The sequence below is a fragment of the Dermochelys coriacea genome, chromosome 7 (genome assembly GCF_009764565.3).
Source record: "Dermochelys coriacea isolate rDerCor1 chromosome 7, rDerCor1.pri.v4, whole genome shotgun sequence".
Taxonomy (NCBI): Eukaryota; Metazoa; Chordata; order Testudines; family Dermochelyidae; genus Dermochelys; species Dermochelys coriacea.
The window spans coordinates 31389168-31410870 of record NC_050074.1 but is presented as its reverse complement, the minus strand read 5'-3'; the positions used below and the strand labels follow the sequence as shown (position 1 = coordinate 31410870).

At 53.3% G+C, this 21703-nt stretch overlaps 2 protein-coding genes across 5 annotated transcripts in view; one reads left to right on the top strand and one right to left on the bottom strand.

Annotated features, from left to right (window-relative positions):
- Positions 1 to 21703, bottom strand: part of MACROD1 (mono-ADP ribosylhydrolase 1) — a 185308-nt gene that overhangs the window by 45588 nt on the left and 118017 nt on the right. For 3 of the 4 annotated variants that reach the window (XM_038409420.1, XM_043518814.1, XM_043518813.1), the window contains one exon: positions 967 to 996. The exons of the other annotated variant lie outside the window; for it this stretch is intronic. In XM_038409420.1, coding sequence (XP_038265348.1) covers positions 967 to 996 — 30 coding nt within the window. The remainder of the gene's footprint in view (positions 1 to 966; positions 997 to 21703) is intronic. 4 annotated transcript variants of the gene reach the window in all.
- FLRT1 (fibronectin leucine rich transmembrane protein 1) overlaps positions 11967 to 21703 on the top strand; it is an 86252-nt gene continuing 76515 nt past the window's right edge. Inside the window, exon 1 of the mRNA XM_038409417.2 lies at positions 11967 to 12347. The gene's annotated coding sequence lies outside the window, so the exon portion shown is untranslated. The remainder of the gene's footprint in view (positions 12348 to 21703) is intronic.

The window sequence follows — 21703 nt, the reverse complement described above, 5'->3', positions numbered from 1 at the left end:
TTTTATGTGATCATAGCAATGTATGGCTGGAAGGGACCTGGAGAGGTCAGCTAGTCCGGCCCCCTGTGCTGAGGCAGGGTGAATAAACCGCGACTGTCCCTGAAAGGTGTTTGTCCAGCCTGTTCTTAAAACCCTCCAGTGATGGGGAGTCCAACCTCCCCTGGAAGCCCATCCCAGAGCTGAGCTACCCTTAGAGTTCGAAAATTCTGCCTCACATCTGACCTAACTCTCCCTTGCTGCAGATCAAGCCCATAACAGCTTGTCCTGCCTTCAGCGACTATGACTGGTGAAGTTTAGAATGGGAATCCATCCATCCACCCACCCCATACACACCCTAGATCAGGGCCCCTATTGTGCTGGACGCTGCACAGACACTTAAGCTTGGCTTTAACTCTGCCAGTCTAATTAAATGGTGTGAGGGGTCCCAGGACAAATGTGTGTTTTATACCAATCTAGCTATTCTCAGAAGGGAAGGGGAGCAAGCTGTACTACTATAATAACAATCCCTAGCTCTTCTATGGCGCTTTCATCAGCAGCTATCCCAGTGCTTTACTCAGGAGGTCAGTGTCTCCAGGGCTCTAACCACTAGGCAATACTGCTGTTTAAGGCACTTTTATACCTGTATAGCTGCATCCAATCTCGTACTCTTATAACTAGATCAGTAAAGAATCTGTCCCTCACAACTGACAGAGTTCTACCAGGACACAGACTGTGTGCAGAGTAGCCCACAGCCAGAGGCAGTCCCTGCCCCAAAGAGCTCGTTATGTAAACAGACAAAAGCAGGAGGGGAAACTGAGGCACAGAGTGGGGAAGGGACTTGCTCACGGTCAGGAATTGAACTCAGGAACCCGGAGTCTCAGTGCAGTGCCAGAGACGGGCGCTCTCAATCTCTCTTGCTGCACACTTCGACACACACTTCCTCTCAACAAAAAAACTCCAGCGCAAAGGTTTAAATTTCACACTCACCACCACCGCCTCCAAGCAGGGAGCTGTTAGCTGCAAAGAGACAGAGAGATCCCAAGTTATTAAAAAAGAAAAGGAGTACTTGTGGCACCTTAGAGACTAACAAGTAATTAAAAGGACCCTGACTAGAGAGACGTTATCACACATAGCCCTAGGCATGGCATGGAGATTTCCGAGCACATGGCTGTGGCAGGCCCTTGTAAGCATGGGGAAGGTCTTAAAGCCAATGAAACAGAGAGAGGGGACAGGAGTCAGGACTCCTGGGTTCTCTCCCCAGCTCTGGGAGAGGAATGGGAGGGTCTAGCTCTAGTGGGTTAGAGCAGGGGGTTGGAGTTAGGATTCTTGGGAGAGGCATGCGGGGTCTGGTGGGTTAGAGAGCAGAGTGGCCTGGCAGTTGAGACTCCTGGGTTCTGTGCCTGGCTTGTGGTGTGGTGGGGGTCAGGACCGCAGAGTGCTTTAGATTTCCAAGATGCTTTACAAACAGGAACCAATTAATCATGGGCACTTAGCGCTTGGCAGTTTGGCTGATGTTTGCTCTGGGGCCACTTTGCATTACAGGAGTTCTCTGTTTACCCGTTCCTATAAAGATGGGGAGGGCTGGGCTGGCAGTGAGGAAAGATGCCCCTTTGCAGCTCCAAGGCACTCAGGACAATTATCGCCCCAGGGAGCGCTTTCCCCTTCCAAGCAAGGGGGCAGGGGAAGTGCACATGGACCTGGCTGTGATAATGGTCCCACGATAATCGATAATCTTTCCATGGCCCCTGGTCCCCTCCATTGGGGGTCGCACAGATGCCAATCAAAGGAGGCAGGTCAGTGGTTTCCCCCCCTGACAGATGGGGAACTGAGGCACAGACAGCAGGAAGTGGCTGGGGACAGAACCCAGGAGTTCTGACTCCCAGCCCCTTCTGCTGTAACCTATTCGACCCTGTTCCCCTCCCAGAGCTGAGGACAGAACCCTAGCACCACCCTGCTCTAACCGCTAGACTCCACTGCCCTGCCCCAGCTGTTGCAGACATTCTCTGGGTCTCCTGGTTATAGCCATGGCACTATGGGGCTCTGGGCTTGACTACAGGAGCCAGATAGGCTTTCAATGTGAGAGGGGGTGTTTCCAAGGTGACATGAGTCTGATGCGATGCTCCCGTTGCCAAGGTAACTCCCCGGTAACAGGTGCTAAACCATCAGCAAATTGCCAGGGCATGAATGAGGAGCGGAAATCTGTCTGTTTTCAACTCCAGCCAGGGAGAGGCTAGCTTTGACTGATCCCCTCTAACGAGGCCTGGGCTGTGATGAGCTTTACAAACAGCTCAACAATAACAAGTCTGGCGCTGAGATGCGGTGGGGTTGGGTCAGGGGGCTGTTTATATAGGGATGCCTTGTCCTGTGCTGAGAAGCAGCTGCCTCTGGAGTGGGAGCTGTTTACATAGGGATCCCTGGCTCCGCACTGAGATGCAGCCATGTCTGGGGCAGGGTGTGGGAGCTGTTTATACAGGGATCCCTCACCCCATACTGAGATGCAGTCACCTCTGGGTCAACGCCCCACATTCCACCCAAACTCATCCATTAGAGTTTCTTTTCAGTTTTCTGACCCCTTCTGCTAATGTAAGATTCCTGTTCTCCACTCATCTGCCCAGGGTGTAACTGCACTTCCTTCTCCAGAGTGCCTCCTGATTTACACCAGTCTGAGCACAATCAAACCGGATGGAGTGACACCTGATTCCCAGCCGTGTGAGCAGAACTGAGTGCAGTGGAGTTACTCCAGATTCCCACCTGTGTGAGCAGAACTGAGTCAGCAGGGTTACTCCAGATTCTCACCATCCTGGGCAGTACCAGCGGCTGAGCGACACTGACCCAGGTTGCTGACGGAGAACAGGCCGGTGGTCCTAGGTGCCATCACCCTAACCCCTCTGTCAGACATCCAGAGGGCCCTCCCAGCTGAGTCTGACCCTACTGCCAGCAAGGGCCAATATGCCCACCAACATTTAATCTATCAGCTCCCCCATCACCCCAAATCCAGCGCTAGAAATTAGTGGAGGTTGTCAGTCTTCTCCCATCCCCGCCACGCTTGGATGCATGGGGCCCATCCTGTGTAGAGCTCTCTGAACCCATCCAGGGGAGGGCAGGGGAGGGCTGCTACAGGGCAGGGTCCCTGTCTGCATCAGGCTTCCTGTGGCGAAGCAATCAAATCCCCGGTTATATTCCTGGCATGGAGGTTTTACCTGTCCCCATTTCCTCCCCAGCTATAAGAAGCTGTTTGGAGAAGGAGCAGCATTTTGGGAACGTTCGGGGTGGGTGAAGTATTCAGAGTGACTCAGGAAGGGGGGCTCTCTCCCCGAGTTAGTGCTGACCCCAGTTCCCCAGTGCAGCACTAGGGGTTCTATGCTGCAGGGTGTGGGGTGGGGGTGGGGCTCAGTAGGGGCCGCTCTTTTCTCTAAATCAGCCTTTAGTATGTGTCTGTGCTACGCCTGGCACAATGGGGACCCTGATCTTGGCCAGGGCCTGTGTAGTCCCTGGCACAACTGATACTGGATTCTTTACTGCTTGTCTTAAATTGTTATATAATCCTGTTAAACGACTCCCCACCCCAGAGGTGGAGACTAAGCAAGGGATCTCTGTATAAATAGTCCCCACACCGCTCCCCGGAAATGGTCACTCTCAGCACTGGGTGAGGGTTCCCTGCATAAACAGCCTCTGTGCCCCTCTCCAGAAGCAAATAATGTGATGAAATGTGGCAGCCGAGTTGGGATAAAAGGACAGAGGAAGAATCTGATATTTCAGGGGTGACCCCATGTCATCTCAGTGAGAATCTGAGAGTATTCTCATACCTCTGAACCTGCTGTTCCTTGATCAAACCTGCTCCTCTGGGGGTGATGTGAATGCCTTGTTTGAAATGAACTATTATTGCGGGCTGCGCTTCACAGTGAAAAAAAAAGTTCAGCTGAGATTGCAGGAAAAGGTGGCTTTCAACTCTTCCTCCTTGCCAAATCCACCTGTGAACTGAGCAGGGCTGTCAAACGGTCCCAGTGCTGTGTGGGCCTGCTGGGCTGGACTGACGGGTTTAAACAGCTCTTAGCAAACCACACCCAGGCCAGTCTCCTGGGACTGGACAGCGGCCAGAAATGGAGCTGGGAGGATTAGGAGCTGATCGATTTTGAGGACGGGGCAGAATGTGTGTAAGTGTGAGTTGGCATGCACAGGAGAGTGTGTGTGTAAAGGTTAGAGGTGTGTGTGTGTGTGTTTGGAGTGGGAATATGTGTGTGTATGAGACTCTAGGGATAGATAGATAGATAGATTGTATGGGGAAAGATAGAGGGGGTATATAGGGATAGATAGATAGATTAGATAGATATAGTGTATGGGGACAGACAGAGAGGGTGTATGGGGATAGATAGATAGATAGATAGATAGATAGATAGAGGGGGTGTATGGGGATAGATAGACAGATAGATAGAGGGAGTGTATGGGGTTAGATAGATAGATAGATAGATAGATAGATAGATAGATAGATAGATAGATAGATAGTATGGGGATAGATAGAGGGGGTGTATAGGGATAGATAGATAGATAGATAGATAGATAGATAGATAGATAGATAGAAAGAGGGAGTGTATGGGGATAGATAGAGGGGGTATATGGGGATAGATAGACAGACAGATAGATAGAGGGAGTGTACAGGGTTAGATAGATAGATAGATAGATAGATAGATAGATAGAGAGAGAGATAGATAGATAGAGAGAGAGATAGATGTGTATGGGGATAGATAGAGAGATCGATCGATCGATAGGGGCTGTAGGGAGATGGATGGATCCCCAGGGAATAGAATACAGGGTAGGGGACGATCCTGTATCGGGTCCCAGCATGGGGTCATGCAATGGGCAGACCCAGGATGTCCCCTGCTCTGCCCCAGCCCCAATGGCTTTCTGCAGGTTGGCGCAGTAGCCTTGCTATGTATTTCCTCGGCTCGAGACTCAGGCCTGAAGGGACCTGCTATCACTGCACTTTGCCTCCTGCTTCAGAGGCTGCATGGATTCTGTATCACCCAAACGGAGGAGGGGCTCTGAACAGGCTCTGCATTGATTCAAGGTGTACCATTCTCCACAGTTCCTGAACAGTATAAACTGCTCCCTGCCCTGCCCCAGAGATGGCTGCATCACAGCACCAGGAGAGGGATCCCTGTATAAACAGCCCCCGTGCTCTGCCCTAGAGGCAGCTGCAACTCAGCACTGAGTGAGGTGTCACTGTAAACACAGCTCAGAGCACGGAGAAAGATGCTCTCTCCCTTTCCATTTGCTGACAGTCTCCTGCTCGGGGAATAATTAATTCTGGTGCCGCAAAGCCCAGCGAGCTGCTGTTGAATTTGCCATGTTAATGTGAAGAGCTAATGAAGACAGAATGCCTGCAGGGATCCCAAAGCACTGAGAACAAGGGGAGCGGAAAGGCCTGGGCAGGGCCATCTTGCGAGCACCCTGATTCCCTCCCCAGCCTGTGTTCCACCATGGGGGTATTTCTGTGCCAGCGCTGGGCAAAGCCCCAGGGCTCTTAAGGGACCCTAGCGTCCTACTACCAGTCCTCCTCCCCTCATTCCTCTCCCCCTTTGTTAATTAACACAGCCGCAGCTGAGCTGGCTGGCGTTCAGAGGCACAGCTGAGCCAAATGATCTGGCCAGGTTTCAGGAGCTGGGAGCAGCAGTGGTGCAGCAAGCAGGGGGTGCTACCATATAGGATGGGATGGGCATCCCACACTCTCTGGATCCTTTCTTCCCCCAGGGAGACGCTGCCTTCAGATCTGCTACAGGGAGGGGGGACGCGCTCCAGGGATGAGGACCAGCCACTCACTGCACAGACCTGATGGAGATCAGGGCCCGCATTGGGTCGGGCACTGCACAGAGAACTCCTCGCAGGCTGAACACAGGGCGGGAGGGGAAGGGACTGTTCCTAGTCACATAGCTGGTCACAGCAGAGCTGCAAACAGAACCCAGTTTAGTCCCTTGATTGACCTTCATGCTGTGAGGGTCATTCCTTTGGCCTGGTGGCCATTTGCACCAGTTCTATGCAGGTGTGACACAATCAGAGCACTGGGGCTTGCACAGCTACTTTGCACTAGTGTGAATGGCAGCACAAGGGGCAGAGCAATGGGGAACTGGGCTCATGGTGCAGACAAATGGCAAGTCAGGCTCACAAGGATTCAAGAAAGGGTTGATTAAGGACTAGGAGACAGGATTCCTGAGTTCTATTTCCAGTCTGGTTGGGGTCTGTGCAGCACCTGGTGCAACAGGGCACCAATCAGTCGGGGTCTGTGCAGTGCCCAGCACAATGGGGCCCTGATCTTGGTTAGGGTCTGTGCAGCGCCCAGCACAAAGGGGACCCTGATCTCAGGTGGGGTCTGTACAGCACCTGGCACAATGGGGCCCTGATCTTGGTCAGGGTCTATGCAGCGCCCAGCACAATGGGGCCCTGATCTCAGTTGGGGTCTGTACAGCATCTGGCACAATGGGGCCCTGATCTCGGTCAGGGTCTGTGCAGCACCTGGCAAAATGGGGGCCTGATCTCGGTTGGGGTTTGGGCAGCACCCAGCACAATGGGACCCAGTTCTCTGGCAGGTGTGACTGTAACACAAACTAATAATTTGCAGCCTCTGGTCCTTGCCAGCACAACAGCATCTCATTCGCTCTGCCCAGAAGATTCATTCCTCCCGCCACCTTATTCTTCTCCGCCCCTCCCCCTGCAACTGAAGTACCGACAGCTGGCTACAAATTATCCCCCATTATTAACGTAAGAGAACTAGAGGCAGTGGGTGATTCAAAGAGACAGTGGCACAGACACCCAGATATTTTTAGGGATTGGCTTGAATTGCAGTGCCAGGGCTGCAGCGATGTCAGTCCAACTCATAAGAATTTGGTAGCAGGAGGGGAGGGAGGACTCTGCATTAATCTGTGGTGGAGGAGCGAGCAGCAGAAACAATCCTGTGCCCCACCCCAGAGGCGGCTGCATCCCAGCGTTGGGTGAGGGGTCTCTGTGCATCGAGTTATAACTGCAACTTCCCAGCACCAGCCTGGGTCTGTGCATGAGGAGGAGCTAGAGGAGCGGGTGGCTGGTGCCTTCACTGCGCAGTGCCCCAGGACAGGAAATACCCCTGGAGCTAAGGGATACGTATTGAGTTCCCGCTTTTACCAAAAAGAATAGGAGTACTTGTGGCACCTTAGAGACTAACAAATTTATTAGAGCATAAGTTTTCGTGAGCTACGGCTCACACGAAAGCTTATGCTCTAATAAATGTGTTAGTCTCTAAGGTGCCACAAGTACTCCTTTTCTTTTTGCGAATACAGACTAACACGACTGCTACTCTGAAACCTGCTTTTACCAGGCAGCCTGAGAGTACAATGGGCTGCCGAGGACAGCAGGAACAGGAATGCCTGGCCCAGCGGGCCTTCCAGCCCTATGTCCTATGAGTGTGGAAAAGAGGCGGAGTTGTCCTGATACGCCCTGAACCATGTACCCTCATTTGCACTAGTCCAAAATGGGTGTGAAACATCATCACTCTCTGCCCAGTGCTGGGAATGGAACCCAGGAGTCCTGGCCCTCAGCCCTCTCCGCTCTAACCACTAGACTCCATTTCCCTCACAGAGCTGGGAGCCAGGTCCCTCCTCCCCCCACTCTGTTAGCCCTGGAGTCACCTTCCTGCAGGAGCCTCCAAAGTCACATGCCAGCTGCTCCTCCACCCACCTTAATAATTGAGATGCCAGTGGCTGGGCGCTCTGCTTGATGCTGGCCAGAGCTGGGGCCAGGGCAGGGATAGCCCAGCTGTGCCCAGGTCTGAGCCTCACTGCCCTCATCCCTGCTGCTGTTTGGTCTCCAAGGGAACATGCACATCCCCATCTCATGAACCCCAGGGGCTCTCACAGTCACAAGCTCCCATATCCCTGGTGCAACAGGACCCCCTGGACCGGATGACCCCCCCAGGACCCCAGATCCCCAGTACAATGGGACACCCAGCCCCTGACGACATTCCAGAACCTCTGACCCTGGATCCTCAGTACAAGGGGACCCCCTGCCCCAGCTGACACCCCACCCCAGGACCCCTGACCCCAGATTCCCAGTACAAGGGGACCCCCAGATGACACCCGAACCCCTCCAAACATACACATGACAGACATTAGTCAGGTCATTTAATGCACCACCAGGAGGGGTTTGGATGCCAGGGTGATGGGCGTGGGGTGAGAACGGCTCTGGGATATACATGGTGCCAGCCCAGGCAGGCACCTCAGGGACCTGGCCAGCGTATTGCTGCTGCTTGCATTGGTATTCCAGGCCACTGCTGCGCTCCCTTCAAACCCCATCACTCTGCTACGGCTGTTCAAGGAAAACACCCGCCTTCCCCTGCCTCTTCCTTGGCATCAGGCGTTTCCGTTGCCAAGCAACAGCCTCGAGAGGCTTTTCCTGCCACTGATCAATTTTGCCAGCTGCTGGCTGGAATGGCTGGACCCAGGTGCCTGCTACCTGCTGCTCCACCTGAGACCCCAGGGCTGGGAGGGAGGGGGCTGGCACTTGCCAAAGACCCTTCCAAACCCACAGGCAGAGCCTCCATGTAAACTCCACTGAGCTGCTACCAGTCATGTGGGGTAGGTGGATGTGACCCTGAGACACAGTGTGCAGATGTGCCTGGGGCATGGCATGCAGAGGGACTGACACACGTTGACAGTGGCATGTGCTGAGATTAGCATGTGCTATACACCGAGCTAAACATGCATGATGGAGGCATGCAGCAAGAGTGCCATGCACTGAAGATGGCATGCAGGTCGCAGTGAGATGAGCACGCATCATGGGTGGCACTGGAGATTTCAATGGGCCAAAACTGTATTTGCAGGCGGCGCTGTCCACGTGTCCCCTCCCCAGTCACTCCCAGGGGGCCTCGGTTTGGACCCTTGGAGCTGCCCTGGTCCTGGACTGTGGGAGAGGAGAAAATCCACTGGAGACCCATGGGTATCAGTGAGCTAGATATACACACACATCAGGCTGCAATGCACTGGGTGCTGCACAGACCCTGACCAAGATCAGGGCTCCATTATGCCAGGCACTGCACAGACCCTGACTGAGACCGGGGCCCTGTTGTGCCAGGTGCTGCACAGACACCCTGTTGCTCTAGTGCTGGTAACTGCACAAAATTTGCGCACTGTGGCTGTGGGGCTTCCAAACCCCATGTTGATTTTTTATATTCCTTGCTCCAACTCCGGAGAACCCAGCTCCTGCTTGAAAAAGGGGAGCCTTCCAAACCTTATGCTGGCCGAGGCTGAAGGAGAATCCCTATTGGCAGTATAGGAGCTATGACACACACACACATCAGCAGTTCATCTTGGACCAGCAGAGGGCAGCAGGGAGGCACACACGCAGCTATAATCTCCCACTAGGGTGACCTGCCAGTTGTAGATTATAAAGTCATACACAAATCTCAGGAGCAGAGAGCTCTGGGATGGTTTAATTTAGTGGCTCCCTGCAGCATGAGCTGTACAACGTGGGGCGTGGAGAGCTGGAGAGTAAGGAAAGAGGGCTCTCCAAGAACACGCCAATCCTGGGAAGGTGGGAGCCATGGCGGGGGAGGGGAGATGGAGTTTAATGGGAAATCTGCAGAAAACTGGAGGCTTTTTATAGAAACACTAAAATATCAAATTATGGAGGAATTATAGGAGCATAATAAGGGCCCTTCATTAGCGGATCAGAGCTAGTGGAAGAGGGGGAAGTACATGAGTGGGGAGGGGAATAAATATGTATGTGGCTCTTCCTCATTCCTTGCGGATTCATTAGCCCAACATTACAGGAGTTTCTCTTTCCATGCTGCGAGCCAGAGTTTACAGATCTTAAACTACAATGATTCACGCCCTGCTGTGGGATATTGTTATTAACGTTACAGTAGCACCTAAAGGACTTGACTGAGATCAGGGCCTCCACTGTGCCAGGTGCTGCCCAGACCCCAACCGAGATCAGGACCGCTTTGTGCTGGGTGCTGCCCAGACCCCGACTGAGATCAGGATCCTGTTGTGCTGGACACTGCCCAGACCTCAACTGAGATCAGGGACCCCTTTGTGCTGGGCGCAGCTCAGACCCCGACTGAGATCAGGGACCCCTTTGTGCTGGGCACTGCACAGACTCCAACTCCTCTTCAACCTACCAAGCTCCCAAAACCTCCAGAAAAGAGATACCTAGGTTGGAGAAACAGCTGTCATCTCACCTAGCACCTGAGACATGGCTGTCTCTGGGGCAGGACGCAGGGGCTGTTTACACAGGGACCCTTCCACCCAGCACTGCGGCACACAACAGTTTAAGACAAGAAGTGAAGATTCAAGTATCAAATGAAACTACAGACAAATTAAGAGGAGAGAGTGCCCACTACTGAGCTCATCCCCGCACCCCCTGCAGCACAGAGCCCGAGTGCTGCACTGGGGCCAGCCCCGACAACTATGGGAAAGAGCCCCCTATTTAGCCGCCACTGGTCCTTGCAGGAGCGCCCCCATGCATTGTGCTGGGGCACTGGGGTCAGCACTGACTGTGGGCAGAGAGGACCCCCATTGAGCCCTCCCACTCTGCTCCTTGCAGCACAGGGCTCCCTAGCATCGCACAGGGGCACTGAGGCCAGCACTCACTAAGGGAACAGTGCCCCCTAGCATTGCGCATTGGGGTCAGCCAGGCAGGAGAGGGCATGAGCACAGGGGGAAATGTGAGTGGTACTGGTCCAAGGGTTGTGTATCACTCTGCATGGGGACAAGAGCCAAGGAGCTTACGACTGGTGTGACTGTCACTGAAAGGGCTGCAACCCAGAGTCAGGCCCGTCCAGTAATTAGTGCCCACAGGGGAAGGTTGGCATAGAGGCTCCTGACTCCTCCGGTGGTGCTTTCGACTGAGCTGAGACCCAACACAGTGATTTCACGCCAGGGCTCAGGAAGAGCCATCTGATGGGAAGACAGGTGGGTCACCAGGACTCTGACTGCCATGCGAGGAAAGAGAGGGCGAAGGGTTGGAGCTGGGGCTCAGAGCAAATCAGTGGAAAAGGTGGGAAGAGAACTCAGGACTCAGTCCTGACTTCCAGGCCTCGCCCCCACTATGAGCCACTAGGCATGCACCCACGCACTGAGCTGGGGATAGAACCCAGAAGTCCTAACTGCCCCCTGCACTAACCCACTAGACACCCCTCTGCCCCCCCCCCCCGAGCAGGGACAGAATCCAGGAGGGTCATTTCAGAAAACTTCAGGGGCGAGGGGAGGGCAAAGCTGTGTCAGGCTTATACGTGACTATTATATCCTGCATCGGGGTGGGGGATGGCATAATGGAGAATGTAGACCTATGAAAATCTGTGGGGTGGCAATTGCCCCTGCCTGGCTCCCAGCCCCCTGCTCTCACCCACTAGACCCCCCTCCCTTAGAACACTCCCAGACCATCCCAGCCGTCATCCGTTTAGGTACAGACTGAAAAGTGGGGGAAATACCCCTGGGGGTCCCCTCTCCATACCCCTCCCCCATCACAGCCCCAGAGGTTCACAGCCTGACTAGGGGGGGCACAATGGTCAAAGGGCTTGAACAAACAAAACTCTCCTTGGGGACAAATCCCAGGATACTTGCTTCGCAGCCGCTACTGCATAAGATGACAGACTGACGGGGCCAGATGCACACTTGGTGTAAACCGGGGTCAATGGAGCGATGCTGATTTACACCAGCTGGGGATCTGGTCCCATTGACTCCAATGGGGTGACGCCGATTTACACCAGCTGGGGATCTGGTTCCAATGGGGTGACGCCGATTTACACCAGCTGGGGATCTGGCTCAGCTCGACCCCCTCCCCCCTCCTGACGGCTGCCTTTTTATGACGACGCTGCATCATTATCCCCACAGCCCCTTTTTTCGGCTCCAAAAGGCCCCGTGAACCATAAAGCAGGCGTTGCTCTCTCTGGCCCCTCTGCCATTTTAGCTGCAGGGGGCGGGGGGGGGCCCTGCCGGCGTCCAGCTAGCAGGAAGCACCCCGGCTCTTCCTCCCGTTACACCGCGTTGCATCGCCCCGGCTAGCACAAACGCACAGCGCGCTCTACATGTCGTCTGGCGCACCAGTGGCATCGCAAGCGCTCTCCCCCGCTGCCGTGTGTGTGTGTGTGTGTGTGTGTGTCTTTGCTCACCCCCACCCCCAACACACCAACCTTCACTCTGCTCCACACTTCATCCCTTGGCCTTAGCTCGCCCCACGCCGCGAGCCAGCCCTCCCTCCCCACCCCTCTGTTTTAACACCCCCCCCCCCCTCGCCGAGTTCCTAGTCTGATTCTCCATCCTTTTTTGCCTCGTTACTGGAATAAACTGGCCGGCTGGCGTGATAAACTTTGTGGAGGGAGAGAGCGATTGGACGCCAAACAGGTAAGCTTCCACCCCCAAATATATGTAGAGAGAGATTTGTTCGTATTGAAGCCCAGGATGCCTGGGTTCCAAACAGACCACGCTGGCAAGGCTGCTCCGGGATTTGCAATGATAGCGTGGTTAAAATGCCCGGGCTCCACCGTACAGATTCACTGCTCTGGATTTGCCTAGCTTTCTAAGACTTTTCTGTGATTAAAACCCCATTATGTAGGTGTCTGTCCCTCAGCTGTTAGCTCATCGAGCTTATTTACTTTTGCTGGAGAAACCAGGGTTTTCCAAAAACCTACAGCACATTCAATCCCCACTGCCTCTGCTCTCAACTTGGGTGTTTTTTGTGCAATAGGGCAAAAGGATGGAGATGGTTTTGGGCACTGATGTTAAGGAGGAGTTGGTGGGGGGGAAAGCTTGTGTGATTTGATTTCTCTGTCCCTACCTGGAATTAGTTATTTCACACAGGGGGAGGGAAAGAGAGGAGAGGCCAGCAGACCAAAAATAAAAAAGAGGGATTTGAGAATCGGGTAATGGGGGTGGGAGGAATGCAAGCTGCTTTCCCGGGCAAGACTGATAGCCGTTGTGCCGTGAAGAGCTGGCTTTGCACCTGGAGAAGATGCAGCGGGGTGTGTGTGTGTGTGTGAGAATGTCTTTCCCATTAGACCCCAGAGTGAAATATTTTTTGTGCTCATTCACCTCTGCATGCGTGTTTCATGTCGCTTTTCATGTACCGTTCCATTCATGCATACATGATAGCCATGCCCGTAGCTGAGTGCACAAACAGGGACATTCCAGACATTTAAGGAAACAAGGTGCTTGGGCGAGCTTACACTTCAGTAACCTTTCTGAGCAACGGCAAAATATCTCCCTCCTCCCACCAAGCAGCTGGGTTGAAATCTGTTGCAAGGAATGAACCCACAATTTGGAGAATTTATCCCAATTTATGCTGTATATTTTTTCCAGAGGGGGTTCCGGAAAGAAAAGCGATGCTCTGAATTTTGCAGCATTGCCCGATCCACATTCAGCATTTCATTTCCTAGCAGTAGGGCAAATAATCCAAAACTCAACATCGAACACTGGGCTGGCATGGACATACAGCTGAGCTTTTTCATCTTTTTAAACTGGATCCTGCTGTAAAGAAAAATTCTCCCTGGGGGCTCTAATCTTTTGCAACTTCTCAACCTGGGCAAAACGATTTGGAATTCACGGTTTCCAAATGGACCAGGAAAGTCAGGAACTTTCATTTAATTAATAATGTTTGCAAGGTGCTTCCACTATAGAGAAGAAGGGTTATTTTAGCTCTTAATCCTGCAAGGATTTAAACAATTGCCCCCTTTTCTTCAAGGTGAATAAATAGAAGTAACAATTAACCCCACTCTCAGAAAAACCAATATTTCCCTCCTTCTTAAAGTATATTTATAAGAAAGCAATGCATGTATATTGTATTTGGTGGACTGGCTTCTATCAAAGCAGATGCACACAGTGGTGTAACTCAATACACGACCTCTCCTTTGGATTTGATTTTACTTTGGATGGCGTTAGCTTGATATTTTTAATAAACTGTTTGCTGGCGACTTTTCCTGTCCCAGCCCATGTTGAATAGAAAGAAGTGGGATCTATCTACCTATTTATGAATCTGCATTAATTCTGGCTAGTCAGTCTGGACTTGTTTTGTATCTGCTTTTGGGAAACGCTCAATGGCCTGCAATCATAGTTTTATGAAAACAGAAATATTTTATGCACTCTATTATATTTGGATCTGTGTGTCGCTCTCTTTCCTTTGGGGGGGGGAAGAACACCCCCACCCACCAAATAATCCTGCCACTGGTTTTGTGTGTGCGGTCCATGAAGAAGAAAAAAGATTTCTTGCAGTATCAGGGCCAGAGGCCCCGAGGGCTGAATTTTGAGCTGAGATTTTAAGATTGAAAGCTTTAAGACACCCCTTTCTATAATCTCTCTCTTTTTGTCCAGTTTTTGGCAAGAATTGAGGCTTGTGGAATTGTAGCAGGAGAAATGATATGGCAAAGTTTTAAAATAAAAATGAATTTTGTTGCCTTGAAAAGTGGGAAAAATTTCTGCTTTGAGGGATTTTGTGGCTGCTGTTAAAAGCTGAATAGCCCAAACATTGAGACTGTGTAGTGGGGTGGGGGCTAAAGTGCCAGACAGGTAGCTGGATTTGCTTAAGGAAATAACATATTTAGGGCTGGGGAAAAGAAATGAATGAGAACTAGCTGCTGATGAAAGATGGGTGTATGTGGCAATGGAGGAAAATATTTGTGAGTGAAAATGATCTGCATCTGTGGACAGAAGTCTTGTAGTGTATTAGACCAAACTTCTGGCTATGTTGTGAATTGAACAGGCTGGCAAATGGGAGCAAAGAGAGGGTGGAAAAGCAGAAATTCACTTTTGGAGTCCATGTCTGTGTTTTTTCTACCTGTGTCAGCAACACGGAGGGCCCATCTTGGATCATAGCGTTCTGCTCTTAATCTGGGAAAGTCCCAGATCATGGCTCGGTTCCCCCCATCCCTGGACAAGGGGAGAGACACAATTCCCAGGTTCAGAAAGGCAGGGGCCCCAGCTTCATAGAATCTGCAGACAAAAAGCGGGAACCATTTCTTAGCATTAGGGCAAGTCACGGCCTCTGTTCAATCTCTGACAGCTGGCTAGTTCACCACATTTCTGCCTTGCACGTGAAATCTGCCCGGCTTCCCCCATTTCTGGTTTGCAAAGGCAGCCTGCAGGGGCTGGGAGGATCAAGCGGTGGGATCAAAACAGAGTCAGGATGCTTGGGTTCTATACCTAGCTCTGGAAAGGGAGTAGGTCTAAGGGGTTAGAGTGGGGTTAGGGCTCGGAGCCAGGATTCCTGGGTTCTATTCCCAGCCCTGGGCTGCAAATGGGGGTCTACTGGGTTAAAACAGGGCAGGGAGGCTGGAGGTCAGGACTCCTGGGTTCCGTTCTCAGCTGTGGCCGGAGGGGGGGTGTGTGTGCAGAAAGTATCCATGCCTCAGTTTCCCTGCCTCTAACATAGGGATAATGATGTTGACTTAGCTAGCTGAAGAGACAGAGCACTGAAATACAAAGCTGCCCGAGAGATCAAATGAAAATGACCTAAAGTCCTCATGCTCCTTGTCTGGTTTTGACAAGGCTCTGAGTCAAAGAGGGTTGTGGAAGCGAATTAATGATGAGCTGTGATCTGTATTGTGCTTGTGCCCGGGGCCCTGGTCATGGCCCAGGCCCCCAGTGTGCCAGATTCTGTATAGACACAGAGCAAAAAACTCAGCCCCTGGAAGGAAACCTGCAGACCTGCAGTCCAGAGTCATGGGTGTAGCGGGGTCTGTGGTGTCAGCAGCACCCCTGGCACACCCGCACTCCAGGCTGGGAGAGCCACTGGGAGTGCTGGGCTTGGCGTGGTGTTCACTGTGCCGTCATGAAGTTGCATATGCTGTCTGATACATATCACAGCCTGTCACACAATCACAAACACACATGCATGGTTTCACACAGCCATTCCCGCACACTCCCACTCCAAGAGGAAACCACAGCAGAGACAAGAGAGCATGGTCTAGCGGCTAGGGCTCCTCGGCTCTATTGCTGGCTCTGTCACTGTCCTGCTGGGTGACCTTGAGCATGTCATGGCCCTGCTTTGTGCCTCAGTTTCCCCCCCCTACCCTTTGTTTGGACTGTTGCCCCCTGTGTCTGTGCAGCGCCAGCTCCGATATTGGTCAAAATACACATAATTAAAGACGAGATGAAAGCCGGGTGGGATTGGCCAGAACTAGCAAAGCAAACGCTACCAAATCAAATCCAGTGGATTCCCCACCCTCCCTCTAGTGGGAGCTCCTTTGGCTGCTCTCACACTGCTAGGAATTTAGGGTAATTCTCAGCCATGGGTGTCAGAGTGAATGGCCCTCTTAGCACCCCATGGCCTGGTTTACATTGCCTGCACACCTGGGTGCGGCTGTCCTACAGTCCCATTTCTCTGCTGCAGCCTAGCCAGCTGCTCCTGCACACGGGGTCAGAGCTGGGTGTGGGGAGCTGGAGCCAGCTTCCCTAGGCAAAGGGGGGAGGCAGCAACCATACCCTGGGAATCAAACCAGCAACTTCTGGGTCTTTCCAACAGAAGGCTCTGCTGCCAGGGCTGTAGCAGTCGCTACATAGTGCCTGGCCACCATGGTGGGCCTGGCGTGCACAGCCAGTCCTTTTAGCGTAGGCTCCAGCATTAAGAGCAAAGGGTCCTTGGTTCTAGGCCCACTGCCGGCACCACCATCTTCCCCAGGGCAGCTCAGCACAGAACACGTCCTGCTTGTAGTTGTGTCTTTTGCCCTTTGCACAACAGCTGTGGGACAGAACCACCCAGTGCAAATCACCGGTTGCTGAGCAGCTATGACATGCAAGGCCTAGTTGTGGATACACGCTGCTGTGCTGGCTGAGGTCTCGGCCCTACAACACAGTGGGCGCCGCTAGAGGACTCACCAGCTATTTAAAGGGATATAACCCAATTCCTATATTACTTCAGTGGTGACATGGACATGCCAGCTAAGCCATGCTGGCTCCACTAACACCACCCGCCACACATACACACACAGAGCAGCTCAGCGTAAGATGGGTTTCTGTGTGGGCTGACTGACGGAGAGGAAAGAGCTCCTGGCTTCTATCCCCAGCACGGGGAAGGGAAGGGAGTCTAGTGAGCATGTTCCCACTCTTTGCCTCAGCTTCCCCCTCTGTACAATGGGGATAATGAACTGACCTCTGCTGGAAAGTGTCTTTTGAGATCTACAGATGAACAGCACCATAAGAGAGCCAGGGATGAGTTTGTGTGTGTGTACACACAGCTCCACCCACGTGATGCCATCCTGGGGTTTCAGTGACTGATGTAACAATTTTAATGGGTGCCATCAGTCCATTAAAGATGTTTGTTTCTCAGCTGCACTGCGCCTTGGGGAAGCCTCTGTGTGTGTATCTGTCTGTCTGTGACAGGATGTGTGTCTGTCAGTTGCAGGGGGGGTCTGTGTCTCTGTCAGTTGCAGGGGTGTGTATTGATTTTCACTGATGTTTTTAAGGGGTTGCATTCCAGTCCCACCCCCAGCCCTGCATCCCTCTGGATCCTCCCCTGCTCCACGCCCTGGAGGCTCCAACCCAGTGGGATGGGAAGTTCCCCTTTAGCCCAAGCTGGGCGGTGTTGGGAGGACCAGGAACAAACATGGCCTGTGCAGATCACCCCTGCCCAGACAGATCAGACCCATCATCGGCAGCTTGGGAGTGTCAGCCTGAACAGGGATACACAGTGTGACAAGCCCTGCATGCACACCGGGCAGTGTAGTTGTGTTGCATACACACATAGCACAGTACAGTGCATCTTTAACACCACTACACACACATACAGAGAACACGGTGTATATATCTAACACCACTACACACACACAGCATGCTATATATCTAACAAACACTATGCATATACGGACACACACAGCACAGTGTATATCTAACAACACTACACACACAGAGTTTGTTGTGTATCTAACAATACTACACACACACAGAGCATGATGTCTATCTAACACCATTATACACACATGGTAGCACAATCAGCCCTGTTTCCGCTGCATAATTTACTCAGTCTGCAATTATTTCATTTTCTTAACAAGGAAACAAAATGTGCCTCTAATTAGCCTGGACTGCACTTCTCCCCTGGCCGCCTCTGCAAGGGCTCCCAGTCCTGCTAGATGCACAGCACAGCTGTGGGCTCCAGGTGGCGCTGTTAAGTTCATGTGCTGGCCTGGGGCGAAAATGACCAGGGTTCGATTCCTTGTTCTGCCACCGTCTTGCTGTGTGACCTTGGGCAAGTTACTGCATTGCTCCAGGACCCTGCTCTCACTGATGAGATAATCCTTATTTGTCCATCGAGATGGTGAGCTCTTGAGGGCAGGACTTTGCAGCACCTAGCACAATGGGCCCCAATGTGGGTCAGGGTCTGTACAGTGCTGGGCTTGGTGATGCCTGTCACAATGGGGGCCCTGATCTCTCCTCCCGACTGAGATCAGGCCTCCCTGCTCCATGCTGGACGCTGCACAGAAACAGTGGGAGACACACCCTGGCCAAACCGCAGTCTAAAAAGATTTCTCCCTCCATCAGTGAAGATTGTTGCAAAATATTGCACAGAAAGGGGCTGTGGGGGCATCATTGGACATTCACCTCCTGAGCACTGGGATCACAAGTGAGATGAGTTTTAAACACTCAGCTGAGTTGACTTTTTTGTTCATGTCTCTAAACCATGGCAGGTTTTCATGACTCAATGGGAGGGTTAGAATACCAAGACCAGCATGGGGTTGTGGGTTAGGATTGGGGGGCACCAGCAGAAATGGGGGTGCAGGGTTGGGGCAGGGCTGGGATAGAAGGAGGCTGCGGCTTGGGATTGAGGGGCACCAGCAGAGCTGGGGGTGCGGGCCCGGCTGGGATAGCAGGAGGCTGCGGGTTCAGACTGAAGGGCAGGAGGGGAACCTCGTGCACTATTCCCAGCACCAGCCAGTGTCAGCAGTTACCATTGCACTCCTAAGCATGAAATACTCACTCTGGATCTTGATGAAGAGAGCAGGGGCGAAGCGCTGATAATATTGAATGTCCCCGCTGACTGCAGCGACTGCAGGAACTGGCGTCAGGCGTCAGGAAGCACTCAGTGCCTCTGCTCTCTCCACTTGCCTACATGTCGCTTTCTGCCGGCAACTGGACCAGTGTGTTGGGGGAATCCATCCCCCAGGCCACAGAGCCCTGCGCACCCATCAACACCCACTCCCTACAGAACTTAACTCTGCTGCTGTGGGGGCCCTATCCTACAAGTTTTAAGCTGACTCCTAGGAAAAGGGGGTGCAGAGATAGAGGAATTATTTAAAAGCTTTTCCTAATGTTCATCCACTGGGATTGAGATGCATCAGCAGAGCTGGGGAACGGGCGCAGGGCTGGGAGAGCAGGGGGCTGTGGGTCGATATTGAGGAGCACAGGCAGAGCTGGGGAGAGCCCAGGGCTGAGATAGCAGGGGGCTACAGGTCGGGATTGAGGGGCAAAGGAGCTATATATGTGGAGATGCTGCGGGAAGAGGGGAGTGCCACCTCCAAAGGACCAACACTCATTTGACGGGGGGATCAGGCCCCCATCTCCTCACATGGTTATTAATCCTGACCAGCCCACATGAGACACTGCCCCTCACAGCAGCTGGCCCAAGCTACCTCAGCCCAGAGCATGGCTGCTAACACGGATGGGAAGCCCAGAGAGAATTGTACGGGACACCTGTGGGCTCAGGTCAGGAGCTAGCTATCCCCATGGCCCCGCTAGGCTCTTCTCCACTTCCCGCAGCCTGCTAAGGGACCAGGGTTTCCCTGGGAAGCCTCTCTGCCCTTTTATTGCAGGAGGGTCAATGGGTTTTGTGGGGGCAACCCGAGGTGTCCTGGGGGGTGGTGAATGATGGAATGCTAGGAGAGTGGGATGGGGTGATGGGCCGGGAATGTCAGCCACATAGGGGCTGGGTTTGGGATCCTTCTGCTCCCATATGGGGGGGCTCAACCCCTATTACAATGTGTTGTGCAGCTGTGCGCTGCTGGGTGCAGTACCGCCAGCTGGCACCAGGGATGCAAAAGCTGTAGCTCCCGCAGGATGCAGTACAGGCTGCTGCCACTAGGGGCGTGTGGAGCAGCTGCAGCACCCCCTAGCTTCTAGGAGGTGCAGAGCAGGGGATGCAGAGTGCTGGGGCCACTGCAGCTCAGGGAGGCATCTCCGAGATCGGGACATCTGTTGGGCTAGGCACCGCACAGACCCAGCGGTAGACGGGTTGTGCCCCCAGACCTCCCAGTCTGAGAGCTGCACTACACTAGGAAATTAGACCAACCCAGCTACGTTGCTCAGGGAGTGAAAAATCCACACTCCCGAGTGATGTAGTTAAGCCGACCTCAGTCCCTGTGTAGACAGCTACCGTTGCTCAGGGAGGGGGACTTACTACAGCCACGGGAGAACCCGTCCCATCGCTGCCAAGTGTCTACACTGAAGCACCGCAGTAGCATTTTAAGTGTAGCCAGACCCTACACAGACAAAGGGTGAGAGGGGAAACAGGCACCAAGAGGGGAAAGGACTTGCCAAAGGTCAGTGGCAGAGCTGGGAGTAGACCCCAGGTGTCCTGGCTCCCAGCCCCCCTGCTCTAATCACTAGACCCCACTCCCTTCCCAGAGCTGTGGCTAGGACTCAGGCAGGGTCCCTGTTCAGAGCTTTAGGGCCCAGCTTTTCCCAGATGGTGCAGACAGGTCCCAGCAGCGGGCCGGCACTCTGAAATTTAGCAATGGCTGTGCCAGAAGAAAGCAGAAAGGACCTGGCTACCAGCCCACACTGGATAGTGGGGCTCTTGTGCGCACGATTTAGCACACCACGGCCTTGTGCTATTATGTGAGGTGCATCTCCCCACGCTGCCCCAGGGAGGATCAGCCACCTTTCGGGTGCAAGGGACTCTTGCATCCTCTCCTGCTGTCTCTCTAGCTCACCACAGCCTTGCACTGTTCTCACCGTGGCCTTGCCTGCTTGTGCCAGCCACACCCACCCATGCCCAAGCCTCTTCTTGCCAGGATGCTGCCACAGGGCACGTGCCACCATTTGTGTAAGCGGCTCTCATGCCCTTCCCAGCCCCTCCAGCTCCCCTCTGCCTTGCACCATTTTGCAACCTGCCTGTGGCTGAGCTGATTACCAGCCTCCTTGTGCAAAGGGCTCGTGTGTCATCCACCCAGCCGCCAGGCCAGCTCGGGGAGGGGACAGCAGTGAGGATCCATGCATGCAAGGTTGGGGTGGGGGTCTCCTACCAACTAGGAAAAGGGGAGGGTATCAGGCTGGAAGCATGAAAAGCCATGCTATGCTCAGCAGGGTCAATGGCAGCTGGACCGCACTGGAGCTGGCCCCGAGTCGGGCAATGTCTGTCTGTCCTTCTAGCTCCCCTGCATGGCTCATTAAACTCTGCCAGACGCACACGCCCTCAGCCTGCACTGTCCAGAGACGCGGAGGCAAAGCATTCTCCAGTCCCAACCCCACGCAGCGATCTCGACGCGGGATGGGGTCTGCTCCCCCATCCACCCACATCACCTTACTGGCTTCAGCAGAGTTGCTTTGCCCCAGGGTGAACAGAAGGGGATCATCTCAATGCGGCCTGAGTGGGAGCAGGGGGTTGCATGGGGGAGAGAGGAGGCTGGGAGGTAGGACTCCTGGTTCTATCTCCCACTCTGGGAGGGGATTCCCTAACTACTCTTCTCTGTCTCTCCTCCCATGGATCTGCAAGTAGGACTGTGGTGCCATCAAACCAAGGAGAGATGGGCAGGGGGCCTGGTGGGACGATCTGGCAG